The 16345-nt window shown below is 40.8% G+C and overlaps 4 protein-coding genes across 4 annotated transcripts; 2 read left to right on the top strand and 2 right to left on the bottom strand.

Annotated features, from left to right (window-relative positions):
- Nucleotides 1-910: 910 nt before the first annotated feature.
- On the bottom strand, nucleotides 911-1744 carry ch25hl1.2 (cholesterol 25-hydroxylase like 1, tandem duplicate 2). Its single transcript, XM_070830510.1, has one exon. It carries the CDS (start codon nucleotides 1742-1744, stop codon nucleotides 911-913), a length of 834 nt encoding a protein of 277 aa, XP_070686611.1.
- A 2270-nt stretch (nucleotides 1745-4014) lies between these two features.
- Nucleotides 4015-8444, top strand: LOC139201516 (uncharacterized). Its single transcript, XM_070830852.1, has 12 exons — nucleotides 4015-4109; nucleotides 4432-5025; nucleotides 5703-5762; nucleotides 5869-5921; nucleotides 6004-6148; nucleotides 6299-6666; nucleotides 6765-6993; nucleotides 7135-7249; nucleotides 7461-7578; nucleotides 7674-7785; nucleotides 8012-8124; nucleotides 8278-8444. Exons 2-12 carry the CDS (start codon nucleotides 4441-4443, stop codon nucleotides 8342-8344), a joined length of 1965 nt encoding a protein of 654 aa, XP_070686953.1. The 5' UTR covers nucleotides 4015-4109; nucleotides 4432-4440; the 3' UTR covers nucleotides 8345-8444.
- Nucleotides 8445-8935: 491 nt separating this feature from the next.
- Nucleotides 8936-9795, top strand: ch25hl1.1 (cholesterol 25-hydroxylase like 1, tandem duplicate 1). Its single transcript, XM_070831271.1, has one exon. It carries the CDS (start codon nucleotides 8965-8967, stop codon nucleotides 9793-9795), a length of 831 nt encoding a protein of 276 aa, XP_070687372.1. The 5' UTR covers nucleotides 8936-8964.
- A 1012-nt stretch (nucleotides 9796-10807) lies between these two features.
- kti12 (KTI12 chromatin associated homolog) lies at nucleotides 10808-15297 on the bottom strand. The gene is made up of 9 exons (XM_070831101.1): nucleotides 15113-15297; nucleotides 14135-14186; nucleotides 14006-14058; nucleotides 13868-13923; nucleotides 13689-13768; nucleotides 13363-13522; nucleotides 13181-13243; nucleotides 11745-11815; nucleotides 10808-11011 (listed from the first exon to the last, which is right to left on the bottom strand). Exons 1-9 carry the CDS (start codon nucleotides 15261-15263, stop codon nucleotides 10870-10872), a joined length of 828 nt encoding a protein of 275 aa, XP_070687202.1. The 5' UTR covers nucleotides 15264-15297; the 3' UTR covers nucleotides 10808-10869.
- Nucleotides 15298-16345: the final 1048 nt, after the last annotated feature.

A 16345-nucleotide genomic window follows, 5' to 3' on the forward strand; every position in this document is an offset into this window, starting at 1 on the left:
GAGGCTCCTATGCCAGAGCCTCTTCATGAAGTCGCTGTTATTAACTTTGCCTAGTGCAAAGGGCTTAGTCATTCATGTCCCAAGCAGCACCCCAAAACTCACACTGTAAAACTGAAGGAAGGGCCAAACACATTCACTTTGGAGATGTTCCAAGAAAGAAACCATTATGATAAATTTTAAGTGAGTTTTTATACCTTCTCTTTATCTAAAGTAGCTTTAGAGGGACATGCAATAATGAGCCATCGACTCCAAAAAGTGCAAAACAACAGCATCAGGAGCTCCGTCTCAGTGGCCTTAAAGTATGTGTCTATTTCCCTTTTGTGCTGGCTGCTTTGAAGGGGGAAAGGTGACACCCCAATGACGACACCCCTGCAGTGAAGATTTAAAGTAGAAAACAAATCAAATGGCGATTGACCCTTTTCTCTCTACAGTCCACGGAAATAAGACACAACAGAAAGGAAACATCACGCCGGTAATGAGGGGAACAGTGGCTCAATGGATATATTACTTAGACGAGGAAGACTGTAATGTAAGCCATGTCTTTAGCTCAGGATCACTTTCAAAGAAATGATACCAACCAACCTACTCTGCTTTTAAAGTGGAGAAGCCAGACACACAGGGAGGCAGCTGCATTTAGGCATTATTTAGATTGTGCACATAGTTAAAATGTTTTGCTCATTTGGATTCAAACTTAAGGACACATCTTATATCGAATATATCGATATTTTTCAAATACAGTAACATGACACTAATTGTGTGTAAAGGAAAATTTAGATTTCTTTTCAACTTCCACCCCTTCACATTTTAATATCCACATAAATAAATACATAATAGACAGATACATTCAGAGAAACAAACACAGAAATATAAAAGCACAAGATCACTAAGACCACCAATAGTGTTACAGCCTCTATTTCTTAGCAGAAGAGAAGCTGAAATCAGCATGAGTGCCAAATATCTTATCCCAGTGACTGAAGTGTGGTGCAAAATTGGTGTTGGGTTTCTGATGGTGCACGTCATGTTTGCTGGGCCCTCCGTAGATGCCAAACGGTATCAGACGTGACGTGGACCAGGGGAAATCATAGCCACAGTGATCCTCTATGGAAACGTAGACATGCATCACCATGAAGGTCCATGTGGTGAGTAGGTGGCACCTCAGGATCGCAGGATTCAGAGTGGTCCAAAAGCCTACTGTCACCAGCTCCCAGCCACCAAGGCACTGAGTAGCTAGAGCGAAGGGGGATGAGTAGTTATGATGGATGGCATGGAAAGTGACGTACAGCCAGCGGATCTTGTGATGGAGCAGGTGCCAGATGAAGTACTGGAAGTCAAAGAGCAGGAGGTTGCCTATCACTCCGGCAATCAGCTCCAACAGGGACGGAGCCCGGTCCGGCAGGTCCACAGGTGGCCTCCATGCCCACTGGGCCACCGATGCTGGGAGCACAAGAAACGCGTGGTTGTGCAAGGTGACACCTGCACAGTGTAGCAGCTTAGAGGCTGTAGGATGATGGCCTGGTTGGATCTTGAATTGCTGGACCCAGGCCCAGCGCTCTCCCATGATATCGCATACAAGGAAAGGAAGGCACAAGACAAAGTAGGAAGACACAGTCAGAACAACGGGAAAAAGTGGAGATCTCAAATAGTCTCTGTAGTTGAGCCTCAAGGTGTCCCACAGAGGCTGCAGCAAAGAATCATTTCCTAAGCATCTCATCCAAAGACCTAAGTTGGTATCTGCAACAATCATGCTGAAATAGAAATAGAAATGTCTGAGGAATCTGATGTCTAAGTCAGAAACGGCACCTGTGAGTGTCTGCTTGTGCTTTGTTCACCAAGTGGTATCAAGTCACAGCTGGGTGTAAGGGCACAACAAATTATTTATGAACCCTTGGCAACTGTTAACACGTAGCTCTCAATAGGATGAATTGTACAGTATGGAAAATGACTTCAAAATCCTTTCAAAGTCACTCAAAGAAGGTAAAACCAACAAAGAAGAGGAAGATTTTTAAAATTAGACACACAAAGAACGTTCAAATAATATATATTATACACAATGTAATGAAATGTTAAACATCTGTTTAATGTACTGTGTTTCTTTTGGTGCATTCAGAACTATTATTTTACTACAGTGTTATTTTAATATTTATTTAATTCAAATGTTTATTTTTATCTAAAAAACTGCACAATCTGGACAATAGTTTGTGGAAATAAATAAATGAATATGCATGTATGTATGTATCAGGACATTTATCAGGGCAGGACATTTTTCATTATTCTTATGTTTGACTACAGTACAGCAGGTCTACTGTAGCTTTACTGTGATAAGGTGGAAAGTGTTGCTGAGAAAAACAATCTCACCAAAAGCTCCATTTTGTAGCTGTTGTGGAGCTTTAAATCACATTTTGTTGAATTTTGTGAATGAATTATGTTATGCTCAAATTTCAAGGATTATCCAAGTTGGCTTCATGATCGATCTTATGGTCAAAAGGTCTAGAACGGCTGCTAAATGGTAGTGGTGGTGTTATTATTTTCCCAGCTCGAGAACGAACTTTGAGCTCCTGCTTTTAAGCCAACATGGATGACAAGTCTTTTAACCCTGGAGAACCCATGGGGTCAAATTTGGCCGCTGTTAATTGCTGCTACCCAAAATGAACAAACATAAAAAAAATTGTCAAATTTAACTTAAAAAACCCAGAGTGCCACTTCTGACCCCTGCATAGAGACACTTAGTGGATGAATATTGAACTGACATGAGCCAGAGTGGTAGTGACAAGATGACTGACCACATGCTGTTTCATTGAGCTGGAAACCTACCCAAACAAAATCGTCTTCTCAGCAAACCAGTGGTTGGTAAAATTGTGTATTTTTTGTTAATCTATTTAGTATTAGCTTGCAGAATGCCTAGAAGTACGTTTTATATTCTTTTTGGATAAATTAGCAACTCTGAGCTAGTTCAAAAAACGATGGGCCAAAAATGACCCTCTGGGTGTAAGGGTTAAAAAATGTCGGGTCAAAAATGACCCTTTGGTTCTTTGAGTGACTTTGTAGATGGAGAATGGTGACAGTCCTGTATTTGGCTAAAGCCTTGAAATAAATTCATTTGTATAATATATTTTACTAAGTTACCTTGGTAGTACAGGGCCAGAGACTAATACTTATAATAACTATAATAATATAATAACTTATTACTTATTTTATATATAAATATATATAATAAGTAAATTGCGTCGATGTGCTGTGTGCAAGGACTTCAAAACTGAAATGCACTGTGAAAAATGTGCAGTTCCTCTCTGCATCAGCAAAAAAAGAAATTGTTTCAAAGACTACCACAATGTCTAGTGTGAGTTCCTCTCTCTAGCAGAACAGATTTTTTGATAAGAAAAGACCCATGGTGTTAGTTTTTTGGCCTTGTGTTCTTGTTTCCATTGGCCAAAGTGTGTTTGTACATTTGAAATCCAGTTCTAACATGCAACAAATAAAGCAAAAAAAGCATTGTTAAATGTAGCTGTGTGGTTAACTGATTATTTTCCTAAGTTTAAAATAGTTTGCATTGACAATGTTTGTTATTGTGATTCTTTGAAATGATACGCCTAAAGCCCAATGGGTCAAATTTGGCCATAATCCTAAATTAGGGAATAAAGGGTTAAAATTGAAAAAAGTGGATATGTTGGTGTTCAGTGAACTTATAGCAGTCATTTAATGCATAGTTCATAATTTTCCAAAGAAGAAAAGGGTTCTTGGGTTCTCCAGGGTTAAGCACTTAGGAAAAACAGTGGAAGTTATATTACAACAGGGCAAACTCCATCTGCTGATAAAGACCATGTGATGTGACCAAAAACTCCATAGCAGCCAGCCAATTAAATGGACTTCATAGAGATACTGTTGTTGTTTTTATAGGGTCAATAAATGAACTTTGAACCCGAGGAGGCAGCTCCTCTGGTGCTTTTCACACTCCCAGACTGTAGAGGGCGACAAAACAACTTCCTGACGTCTGTTACAGCACGTAACGTAGTAGACACCTGACAGATAGCAGCACTTCTTAGCTCTGTAACTCTTTTCATCTCATTCTTACACGGAATAAACCTTTCCGCGGACCCGTGTGTGTATTTAAGGTAATTTAATCTAGCAACCATTAATTCTTTGATGTGAATGGAGGGGTGAGCGTCAGCACCCTGGCGCACGGACGTTGGTTAAAGTTTAGCTAGCTAGCTTAGTTTATAGCTAGCGTTGCTCTTTTGTCTGTCCAAAGTGAATAAAGTATTTGAAATATCTGTTGCCAGCTTGGCCCAACCCTGAGAATAGTGAGAAGATGTGCATTTATTTTAATTATAAATCTAGTAGCTGTGTGTCTATTTACTCATGGTCCTGTGCTGTTGACATTTAAGTACAATAAGAGGATGTATGTCTATAATGTGTGTTACTGTATTCATCCAGGCGTTAGTAATGATGGACAATGGTGAGGAAGAGCCAGAGCCCGTGCTTCATACACAGCAGCGGTGTCGCTTCTTCTCCCAAGGAAGACACTGCAATTTTGGGAAGAAGTGCAGATTCCTACATGTAAGAGATGATGCCAGTGCTCATGAGAGTAAAACCCTCAGGACACCCAGCCAGTCAGATGTCACGTCTCGACACTCAGAGGCCTCCAGAGGACATGTGGGGCACAGGCCTCCTCCCACTGGGAACTCCAGGGTTGACCGCCGCCCCTGTCGCTACTTCATGTCAGGCCACTGCACCATGGAAGACAGATGTCGCTTCTGGCATCCACCACAGTTACCCCTGGTGGGAGACCAGCCTGTTCCTGTCGACTCCGTAAGACCTGCGCAGAGGATGCCGCCAGTGCCTCGTCCCAGCATCCTCCAGGAGGTCAAACTGTCTGACCTGACTGAGGATGTCGCCAAGAAGCTGCGAGAGACAGAGATCACACAGTTGAAGAAGCGTTTCCCCAAAGACCAGCTGATTATTCAGGAACGAAGCGATGGCAAAGTTACTTATTACAGGGTGACCGTAGAGGCCACTGATCCGGACTGGGTAAACATTTTCTTCTACCATCTTTCTCCTCTCCTCTCCTCCCCCAAGAGCTTAGAGAGAAAATCCGTCCGCATATTATTTCTGAAATTACGGTGCAGCTCAGTTTTAATTTGTGCATTCAAACAAGTCTCTCCTGAACTGGTCACCACAGAATGAGACTGTAGAGATGGCATCTGAAGACAAATACTGGAGCCTCTCCATAGACAATAAATGGTAGGACCCTTCCTACTACGCTGTGACAGCACCCATGGTAATTTTACTGTAATGGTGTAATTGTTCATTATTACAGGATTACATGGGATTTGTATCAATTAGGCTGCACCACTGAGATTAAAGTAAGCCCATTGTTCCCTTATATGGGAAATGAGGTAAAGCAGTGATTAAGATTTGGCTATTTTGGCAAATTTGAAAAGAAATTAATTAAAAAGATATATATTTGCTATTCCACGATTACCTTGTGGGGTTTCTAAGCCACTAACCACTAGTATGGGGTAAACCATGGCTAATCACTGGACTGAAAACATATTTAGATCTACTTTATCTGCATTATTATCATTAATGAACCAGCTCTTTTTTCACTTGCCATACTTTAATTTGATAGTAGGTTGCACAGATGAAAATGAAAAGAGTCTACAGTATTATCTGGAAATACACTAATTCTGTATTTTAACTTGCAGCCTTTTGATCTGAAAGAAGTCGACATCATGGTGAGCTTCCCTGACAGTTATCCCCTGGAGGTAAAGACCACTGCTTCCATTTACACTACATGTCCTGTAATATACTAAACAGTAAATGGGGGGCATGGAAAGAACAGTTCCTCATCACCTTTATAAATTTTCCTAGATTTTCACATTGGATATTCCATTGGACCAGGAGCTGCCACCAGTAATGGCAAGGTAAAAACATGTGCCGTTCATTTTAACATTTACTGTTTAGAATCATTGTAGATGGCATTTCTGTCTATCTTTGGCTACATAGACATGTACAGGAAGCATCACTGGAGTGGCTTCAAGCCAAGTATGCCACCAATCAGCTTCTGGGGAGGTTAGAGCTACTCTTCCGGCCTTTTCTTCGCTGGCTTGATCGCAGTTTGGAGAGACTGTTCACTGAGGGAGCCAGGCAGGTGAGACTGAAACCTGCATAAACTGGAAATTCTGAATTATGACTGTGTGCGATCCCTTTGAATTTACCAAAATGACCTGTAAATAACTGTTTTGTATTATTTGCTTCATGCTGATAACAACATTTTCTCTTGCCATGAATGTTTTTGCAGTTGAAAAAAGACGTTGATTTAGAAAAGGCCGGATTGCAGTTCATATCATACCAGGAGCTCCAGGCAACAGTGCGTGAAAAATCTGACTCTGCTGCTGCAAATGCAGATGAGGATGTCAGTGATGAAGGACAACTGGAAAAGGCAGAAGGCGAGAGGATAATGGAGGGAGGGAAGTTAGTGCAGCAGGAGGGTCCACTAGGTTCTGATGAAATGCAGCAGAAAGAGGAGGAGGCCAGTCATCTGGTGGAGAACATCAAGATCAGCGATCCCCGCAGAGGCACAGAGGTGAAGCTGCTGGGACTGAGGCTGGGAGAGAACACAGCGACTGTGGCGCCCCAACAAATCACGGTTTCTCTTCAATGTAACAGGTAAGGAAAAAGAGCTAAATGCCGTATTAGTATCACTAATAGAGTTAAATTAGAATGACCCACAATGGAAAGCTTGACTGTATGTGTACTATTTGCAGGTGTAAGGTAACCGCAGACCTGACACTGAACGGAAGGACACCCTGCACAGCTCAGTGTGAAAAGTGCAGCGCAAGCATCAATGCTGCGTTCAGGCCCTGCATGCTGCACCACTACAGTGATGTCCTGGGATACCTGGATCTTCACAATGCTGCGCCGGCTGACCTCGTGCTTCAGGACTGTGAGCTCATCGTAGGCTGCCTCAGCTGCTCCCAGGATGGGTCTGTGCAGGTGAAAAAAAGCATTCTGCTTTCTAGATATCAGCTTTATGTGGAAATCAGCAGCGTGAAACGTCCTAAAATACCTGAAATATGTCTTGATGAGCTCTTTCCTTCTCTGAAATGCTTTTTTTTTGTCTTTCATTTTCATCAGAATATACCTTATGGTCAAACAAAGGAGTTTAACTGTGAACACTGCCACAGCAAACTCAGTATTCTGGCCGAGAGCACAAGATTCCAGTATATTCAGCCACGCACCAACAAAACAGGTCAGAGCTCACCCAAATTTGCTTTCAGAGGGATCAGCAAGGGTCTTAAAACTGCCACAGTTGGCTCTCGCACCGGTGTTGCCTCCATTGTTTTTTAAAAAGTTACACAGTGCATGGAAACCTTTTAATTATGAGCATTTATACATATACAAACATAAATGTCAGACCAGAAACGCCAATTAAAGGTGATCTATCTTTTTCCCCCGTGCAGGTCCAAGTGCGTCAGCAGTTAATTATAAGACGATGAGAGATCCTGCTGTGCAAAAGGGGAAACCACTGCCAGAAAGAGGAGCATGCAAACATTACAAACAGAGCCATCGCTGGCTAAGGTATCATCGTCGCTGTGTCCTATCTCGTTTTGCGTGTGTGACATGGAAGCTTTGAGAAGAACATGCAGAATATCCCTGCCTTTGACTGCCCTTAGGTTTCCCTGCTGTGGCCGTGCTTATCCCTGTGATATATGCCACGATGAGGACCAGGACCACCCCATGGAGCTGGCCACCAGGATGATCTGTGGCCATTGTGCCAAAGAACAGGTGAGCTATCGACTGGCCATGACATACCATGGAGAGTCATTGTAAGCCATATTATTTGCCTTGATAGCAATCATTTTCTTTGTGTTAGAGAATTCTTTAATAAAAAAAACCAACACAAAATCTGGTTCCAGCTGGAAGCATGAATGCATAAAGGCCGATGTTAGACTTTGCTTCATAACTAACAAACTTTTGAGAAATGTTATCCTTCCATTGTTTGTTGTTTCAGCCTTACAGCAATGGAAAGCCTTGCAACAGCTGTGGAAGCATGATGACGAGGGGTGCACACACCAGCCACTGGGAGGGAGGACTGGGGTGCAGAAGCAAAATTAAAATGAGCAAGTACGTCTGCCTTACGACCCTAAGGTTCCACGTTTATTGTTAACATTACTGTTGAAAACATAGTGGCTGCAGTAAAAGTGTTTAAGTCATTAAAAAAGACGGTCATTTCTTACAGTGTTTAAAATGTTGACTTTTCTTTATCTTTGTCCTCAGAAATGACCGTCAAAAATACACCAACATCAACAAAACCGTTTCAAGGAAAGCAGCCAGTGAGAAGTAGCTGGTGAAGAAGAGTGCTACTGCCTTTATTTGTGAAAAGACATTGAGTCATGATTTCAATGAAATTGTCTATTTTCCCCAATAAATCATATTGTTATGATCATTCAGCGTGAGAAGCTGTAATATTTTGCTTACATGGTGTATTAATACACCTGATCAAATCTTTGCCATCACCATGTAATCTGATTGTATTAAAAGGATGGTCAATTTATCAAGTTGTCCTGCATTCTTATCTAGCTGTCCTGGTTAATTAGGACTATTAGGTGGAATAACTGTGTTTGACCATGCATCAGATCAAAGGTACACATTAATTTGGCATTACAAGAGCTGTTAATTTTCCCAAAGTTGTCCTTCCTTGCAATTGTTTAACTACGTACTTGGTTGATAAGCAATCAGTTAGTTGTGTATAATGCATGTTATTGAATGGTAATCTTCTTGTGAAGGTCGGTCTGTCGATGTTGAGCTGCTGGGATAAAAAGCTGCCAGTCTGTTCTGATTCAGAGAAAAGCCCCTTCTGTTGAATTCTGCTATAAAAAGGCAGAACTTTGCCTTGATCCTGAGACTTGCAGCAGCAGCAGCAGTAGCAGCAGCAGCAGCAGCGTTCAGTGACACCACGGCGAGATGTTGAACATCAGCGAGCTCCCTCTGCAGTCCTCCAGGGCCTCGGACCGTCTGCTGCAGCCATTGTGGGATTATTTGCTTTTTCACCACCGGCCTCTCATTTCATCTCCTTTTTTCCCGGTCCTACTCGCCTTTTCCAGCTATTTCTTCTTCAGCATACCTTTTGCAATACTGGACCTCTTGGGAGAAAGAGTGCCTCTATTCTATCAGTACAAGATCCAACCAGACAGGCAGCCAACAGTGGGAATGATGGCTAAGAGCTTCTTGATAGCGCTGTACAACCACATATTCTTTGTTCTGCCCGCTGTAATTATTGGCATGTTCATACTGCCTATACCAGCGCTGCCACAGGACGCTCCTACTCTATATGAGGTATTCATTGATGGACTGGCTGCACTTCTCCTCTTTGACACTCAGTACTACATTTGGCATTTCATACATCACAAGCATCCACAGCTTTACCGGTGGATTCATGCAATCCACCATGAGTACATGGCGCCGTTTTCTTGGTCGACCGAGCAGCTCAGCATCCCAGAGCTGATGACCGTTGGACTCTGGAGCAACCAGGACCCAGTTCTTTTAAAGTGCCACCCACTCACCACATGGTCCATGACAGTTTTCAGTATCTGGATGTCTGTGGAGGACCACATAGGCTATGATCTGCCGTGGTCCCTCAACCACCTGGTGCCTTTTGGTCTGCTGGGCGGAGCGCCGGCTCACGACATGCACCACCAGAAGCCGAGCAGTAACTATGCTCCTTTCTTCAGCCACTGGGACAGAATCTTTGGCACCGCTGTTCCTCTTAAGAAAGAAAAAACTATGAGAAAATAATACGATGTGAATGTAATTCTTTAAATACTGCTAAGTTTATTATTATTGCAGCACTGTCACACTTTGTGAAATCCTTTATTTTTCTATTTTTATTTACTAGTCTCTTTAATTTCATAGTACTTGCTACCTCCTTGCTGCTCCTCCGGGTTTCTGTGTGAGGCTGCTTTCTCAATGGCCTAACTTTGTGAAATACAATATTAAAGTTGTTGAAGTGTATTTTTTATGGTTTTTCATTCAGTTAAGTCACGTTTACAAAGATTGTTGCGCTATTATTTCTATTGTCATATGGAATAAAAGTCATAATTGTTGACACATTCAGTGCACACCTCATGCAAGTCATTCCAGTTAAGTAACCAACAGCAATCACTTCAATTTGCAAGCCAAGCAAGTTCAAAATCCTGCAAACAACATCCTCACAATCCTCTTACATAATAGCAGATCTTTGAAAGAGCCTTACTCTGCACAAAAGAACATGTACTGTTTGGCCCGTCACCAAGAGGTCAAACACAACACAAGGAGAACCAACATTAATCCCTGCTTTGCAAAGTGCTGAGCTTTGGCTGGAGAAAATGATCAAGACGGACTTGAAGGTGGAATTCAATACAAAAAAATGACACAGCAAAAAAGTGAGTCAACAGAAAAAAAACCTGTGAAGGCCATAAATGTAAATTACTCTCCAACAAATCTTAAATTGAGCTTGTAGGTTCATTCTTAACATTTGGAAATATCAGTTTGATAAAAAAAAAACTCCCTCAACATAAGGCTCACTTACTTGCTTTGTAATGGAGTGTTTTTGTCAAACATATGTCTTCATGGTTTTAGCTGTTGTGCTTTTAAGTATCTAGAAATTAATTTGTATATATTACTGTATATAGTATTGAATCTAACTCAGTCCACTGATTTTAATCTAATTGTTTTGTAATTACTTTGCATTAAAGAAGTGCTTTTGACGTTTAAGCTCATAAATGTTTGTGTAACTGAGTTGAGTCATTCAACAAAGAAGCATTCAACAAATATTTAAAATGCATTTATTTGTCACAGAAAGTAAAACATGAAACCAAAAGCTATAAAATTTCAGTGGAGACTCTTATTTAAATACTGCACAAACATGTTGGAAATGTGTCCGGAGTTCTCTGTTGGGTGCATCTTGGTGTAGCTGATGAACTGGCGCCGTAGTTTCCTCAGCTCTGCCATGTTGATGCTCCTGGTGAGCTCAATGTTTAACATTGGGTTAAGGTTATTTGAGTCCAAGTCTCTCTGTGTGCAAACTGTTGCAGACACACAGATGGAGCATTCAAGGTTACTACAGTACAGAGAAGTGATAACCACCAGACCCAAAGTATGTGGAGGTCAAAGTATCACGTCTTGACCTTCAAAGAGGACAACACGATGAAATGACTCAAAGTTACTGAAGTCGTCTCAAATTCAAATTATGAACCGGCCATTAAATGGTTGAGCAGTGCAGAACCTGATCAAGTTTTAAGCTTCTGCTTGGACCAACATGTTCAAAAGGAGAAAATCAAAGTGTTTGCTTCAGAGAAGGTCTGACACACCGCAGCTGCCAATATAAATCCGCTAATCTACGTAATTGGGTTTCTCTCCTCCACACGTATCCCACAGTACGTTATTGCAGGCAAGACCTTTAACAGTGGACGGATTCTGTGCCTTTCATTTAAGTTCTTTGATGGACACGCATTCATCCACCCTCCCCTTCAAACAAGTCATTTGATATCGAGTACTTTGCCTCCTGTTGGTGAGGGAGTATGACTTTCCTTAAGAGGTAGATGATGAAAATTAGTCAGCATAAATTAACAATTCAACTTTCAGGCATTACATCGTTGACTGTGACACATCGCTGCTACCTGGACTTTTGACATCAAAAATTAAAACAGCAAAATCTCATTTCTAATCAAAACATGGAGATGTACTGTACATGTGTAAAAAAGGATATCTTTTCTGTAGCTCCTGGAACTGAAATGAGATCCCCGGGAACACACGTCTTCTGCGCATTAAAAATTGCCTGAAAAATGTAAAATACCCTCATCAAACACGGTACATACTATTGGAACATACTATTTCAGGCCACTAGTAGGTGTGCTCAATAGCTAATCAAGGGAACAGAGCAGGTGATTCCTCATTGGCAACCAGCAATTAGCAGACACAACCCACCACATAGACACATCAATAGGTAGATAAATAATTACAGGAGCAAAAGGTATTTGCAAGGCATGACGCACAAGCACATACCAATAATGAGGTAAGCTCGACGTCACCTGTTTAAAGAGGGAGGTGACTGCTACACATTGAGGGTAAAAAAACTTCTTATCAAGTGTTACAGAAATCAGAATAACTACATTCTTCGCTTGGCTGAGACATAAAGTCTTGGGATATTGTGTCTGCTCATCATAATGACAAAAAGATCTGTAAAACCCTTTGTGAGCCAAAAAATACAACTCCGACACACCAGTACGTGTACGACACATTCTGACGTCAATACTGACATTTGGACATAACTGGTTTCACCATCTTTGCAGCTAGTTTTTAATATTAGAAACACCAATAATTTCACCAGTTGTGTTACAATACTGTTACTTGGATAAGTTTAGGCAGGCGAGGCAGTGATTTATATTCACATGCATCTCTCGACAACAGGCGGTCCATATAAAGATTTGCAGCTCACACCAGTGCTGAGGCTGCTTTCGGACATTTAACTCTCCCTCCCTCTCCAGTCTTCCTCCTGTGTTAGCATTCGGTTGCACATGAATTTTGAATGTCTGTGACATGTTGCTGCGTCTGTCAGGTTGTGCACACGAGCTGAGTCACACCGCCAAACTGAAATGCTAAAACCCTGTTCACCAGTGTGTGTGTCCTCCCTCCGTAAATACATGATGTCAACTTCAGTGTTACTAAATGGTTGTGTTCCCCCATTTTTGTAAACACCTTAGCTCCTGCACTGTAATTATTCATCAATCATTCATTAACTCTATTTAATGCTTTTTGATTGCTAATTGCTATTGGCCAATAAGTCGTCACGCCCTCTGTTCCCTTGATGTACTATTCAGGAAACATTCACGTCATGGGCGATGGACGGTAGACCCATGTTTAAAACATGTGAGGGTTCACTTCGTCTGACAGCTCAAGACATTTAATTGATGCACTGAATAAAGTCTACAACGTGGAGTGAAATGCTCACACTGTTGAGTAGCTGCTGTGTAAATTGAAGTTTAACCAACCAAATATTTTTCTCAATGTGACCCTCACTCCATTGATCCAAGATCACTGAAGTGTCACTTCCGATAACTCAAAAGACAGACAGAGAGGGAGAATATGAACGTGTGAGAGTGACAAATGAATAAAAAGTCCAAAAGACCACATGAAAACATACCATTAGCACGTCCTGTGTGATCTTGTCCAACTCGTACAAGAAATTTGCAGATGACAAAGGTTGCTGCAGAGAAAAAAAGCATCTCCATAACCATCAGAAAGTTAAAAAAAAACAACAACATCTACGTATACTGAATATTTTACAATTGTAAAAACAAAACAGAATGCGTGTTTGGCCCTTACACTCTGCGTGGACTGGTTAGGTGGGGGTGCTTTTCTTTTAAAAAGTGCGTCAGATATGGCTTCAAATGGAAGGGCGTCGTCTTGCAGAACAGTGAAGAGAGGACTGTCCCATCGGTTTCTGGAGTCTGGAGCTTCAAATCGCAGCACTAATGCATCAAAGCTACACCAGACAAACCAGAGGGATGGGCAAATGTGAAAAACAAAACCAGATGTGTGTGAATTTTTGGCAATGAAGTGCATAAAAGGTATTTTCAAAACCTATCCGAACATAAAAACAGTCGTACCATCACTGACGCATACTGTATGTGTAGAGGCTTCTCACTCACATGTCCTGTTTGTACTGGTCAGAAGCATCTCTGCTGCTATTCCACGTTGAGCTCACTTCAGCTGACGTCAAACAGTACACCTTCATCAGAAGACAGAATGTGATTTGTGTCATTGATGTTTGGGTAATAGTTTTTTTTCCATATCAAAGATCAGTTAGTTATTTTTCTAGTTTACATACCAGGCAGTGTGGTGTCTGTGCGTGTTTGATGAGGCAGAAGAGTTCATACCGGTAGCCTGTAAGGTATTTCAACTTTGAAGGTGAAAGCATAAACAGATCACAATGTCTGCGTGGCACAGTACTGTTCACTAGATTTACCTTTTATGTAATTTAATGAATCCAAAATGACAATGTCATCCTTGTTGACTTTCCTAAAAAACAAATAAATGAAGGTTAAAAGAGGTAGAACATCACTGATGAACATGATACAAAAACTGAATAACCCACCTCTCCATTTCAGCTTTCAGAGATGCTCGAACATTTTTTTCCTTTTGGGAGTCTGCAACATATCCAACAAGGTTAAATTACAGCAGGAGTCTGCAAAAGTCAGAGGTTACTTTCTAGGAATCCAGTCTCCTTTATGGATCTAATACCAAACAACAGAAGTTGTGCAGCTTTGCAATTAACAAATATTTCCATGATCTATTGCTCTGGCAATTATTTTCTTAATCAATCGATTTATTTGATTCTTCTTATTCTAGAGAATAAAGAAAAACGGCATTCGCAGCTCCCAAAAGTTGACATGTTGCTTGCTTGAGACTGTTTGAACATTTTTGCTGATAAAATGATCAAATGAAATCCTATTTTAATGAATCAATGATCTGATTATTCACTTGATGAATTCAAGTTTTAAGCTTAATTTTAAAAAACCAACAACCTTGTAGTTGATGTCAGGATTTTCTTGACAGTGATGAGAAAATGATCTTGTGAACCAACTGTAATAACTAAATATCTGATGTGATGTGATATGTAAAAGAGGAAACAATTTTAGTGTCTTTTGTAAAGAAAATATCCACAATAATCCTGGTATGGGACAGAGTTTAAATAGAAGTAACCACATAGTGGTACAGTGATGACACTCGCACGCCAAACTCCATTCAAAATACCATCAAATTAATGCCGCTTAAACCCTCGACAAACACGAATACTCCCCAGTACAGAGAGAAAAACTCTTATTAGTTTTCAGTCAGCGGCACTACCAGAAACACAGAAACGTGCCTTTTTTAAAAAACAGGTTATCTTTTATGCAGTTTCCCAGATGAGCTAACCTAGCTTTATGATGCTCCTCAAATAAATTAAAAAATGAAGCCGGTTTGGTGGATAGTGAACACTCTCCAACAGGACTCTGACTAATCACAAAAACTTCACATCTACAAACACCAAACTCAGGTGGAAATTAGCCACTGAATAGCTGGTTGAACTTGCCTGCGTACACACTGTTTTTGTCCACGTCCAGGACTCCGTACCCCACAATATGAACCTTCCGGTTACTGTTTTGTTCAAAATACACCTTCAGTTCCTCGGTCCTCCGAGTTTTACCACTACAGGGGTAACCACACATCACTATCAGAGGCATAACTACTGCGAGTTATCACATTTACCAGCTTACGGGTGTGATGAAAAGCATGGAGACTCTTTCACCCGGATATGATTAAAAGAAAGTCGTCCCCATGGCGGCCTGCAGGGAGCGCCACAGAGCTAACAGAGTAAAATATCACAGTACACCAGTGTGGCCACCCCTCTGTAACCAGTGATGTAATATTTAGACAGTGTCATGAAAGTACTTTAATACAAGTGGAACATAGTATTTTCTCTATTTGATTATAAATATAATAAAGTGAGAATCAGTAAAAAAAAAAAAAAAGGGTTGACAACTGGTCGGATGTTCAGTCCTAGTTTATTAACAGGAGGTTTTACAGAAATATTGAGTTCAAATAACTGGACCCAAGAACAAAATAATGGCATATCCAATGTAACATATCACATTAAAAATGTAAGCATTTTTTTTATCTCAGTGTTCGTTTTTCACAATTAGACTTGAAATTGTGAGAAATTGTCCTCTTCATCCGTAGGATTTCATATTGTCACAGTCATGGTGTAACAACTTTTGGTTGAAATGCTCCTCAAGCAGCACCCCCTCCTCCTCTAGAATAGAAGAATAATCAGTTGTAAATTTGCTGAGTTAATAAAAATAATAATAATGATAATGATGATGATAATTATAATAGACTAACATGTCCTGTTTCTGATGCTGGGTAGTTTTTAACATCTGGATGAGCAACGCCTGCAGGTTTCCCACTGGGTGCAGAGGAGTAACAGCTCTGACTTCAGTGGGAACATTCACATCTTCAAAGCCAGGCTCCATAAAGGAGCTGTCCACACTTTTCTTGCCCATGAAGTGCCCTTAATTAACACAAAATGCAATCTCAGTATAAACTGTTAAATACATATACATATAATTTTTAAGACAGCTCATAAAATAATTTGCCACAACAGTGTCATTCCTCTTACCTGTTGCCCACAGGTTCCCCCTCGGATTCACCTTGATCTTAGAAATCTTATTTCTCAGCTCAGTTAGATCAAGACTCATCGAGGATGTCATTACAATGTACGACGTAAGGATTAAAGAAGACAGGAATCCTGCTCTGCAGATCTTTG

Source organism: Pempheris klunzingeri, chromosome 5 (assembly GCF_042242105.1).
Source record: "Pempheris klunzingeri isolate RE-2024b chromosome 5, fPemKlu1.hap1, whole genome shotgun sequence".
Taxonomy (NCBI): Eukaryota; Metazoa; Chordata; class Actinopteri; order Acropomatiformes; family Pempheridae; genus Pempheris; species Pempheris klunzingeri.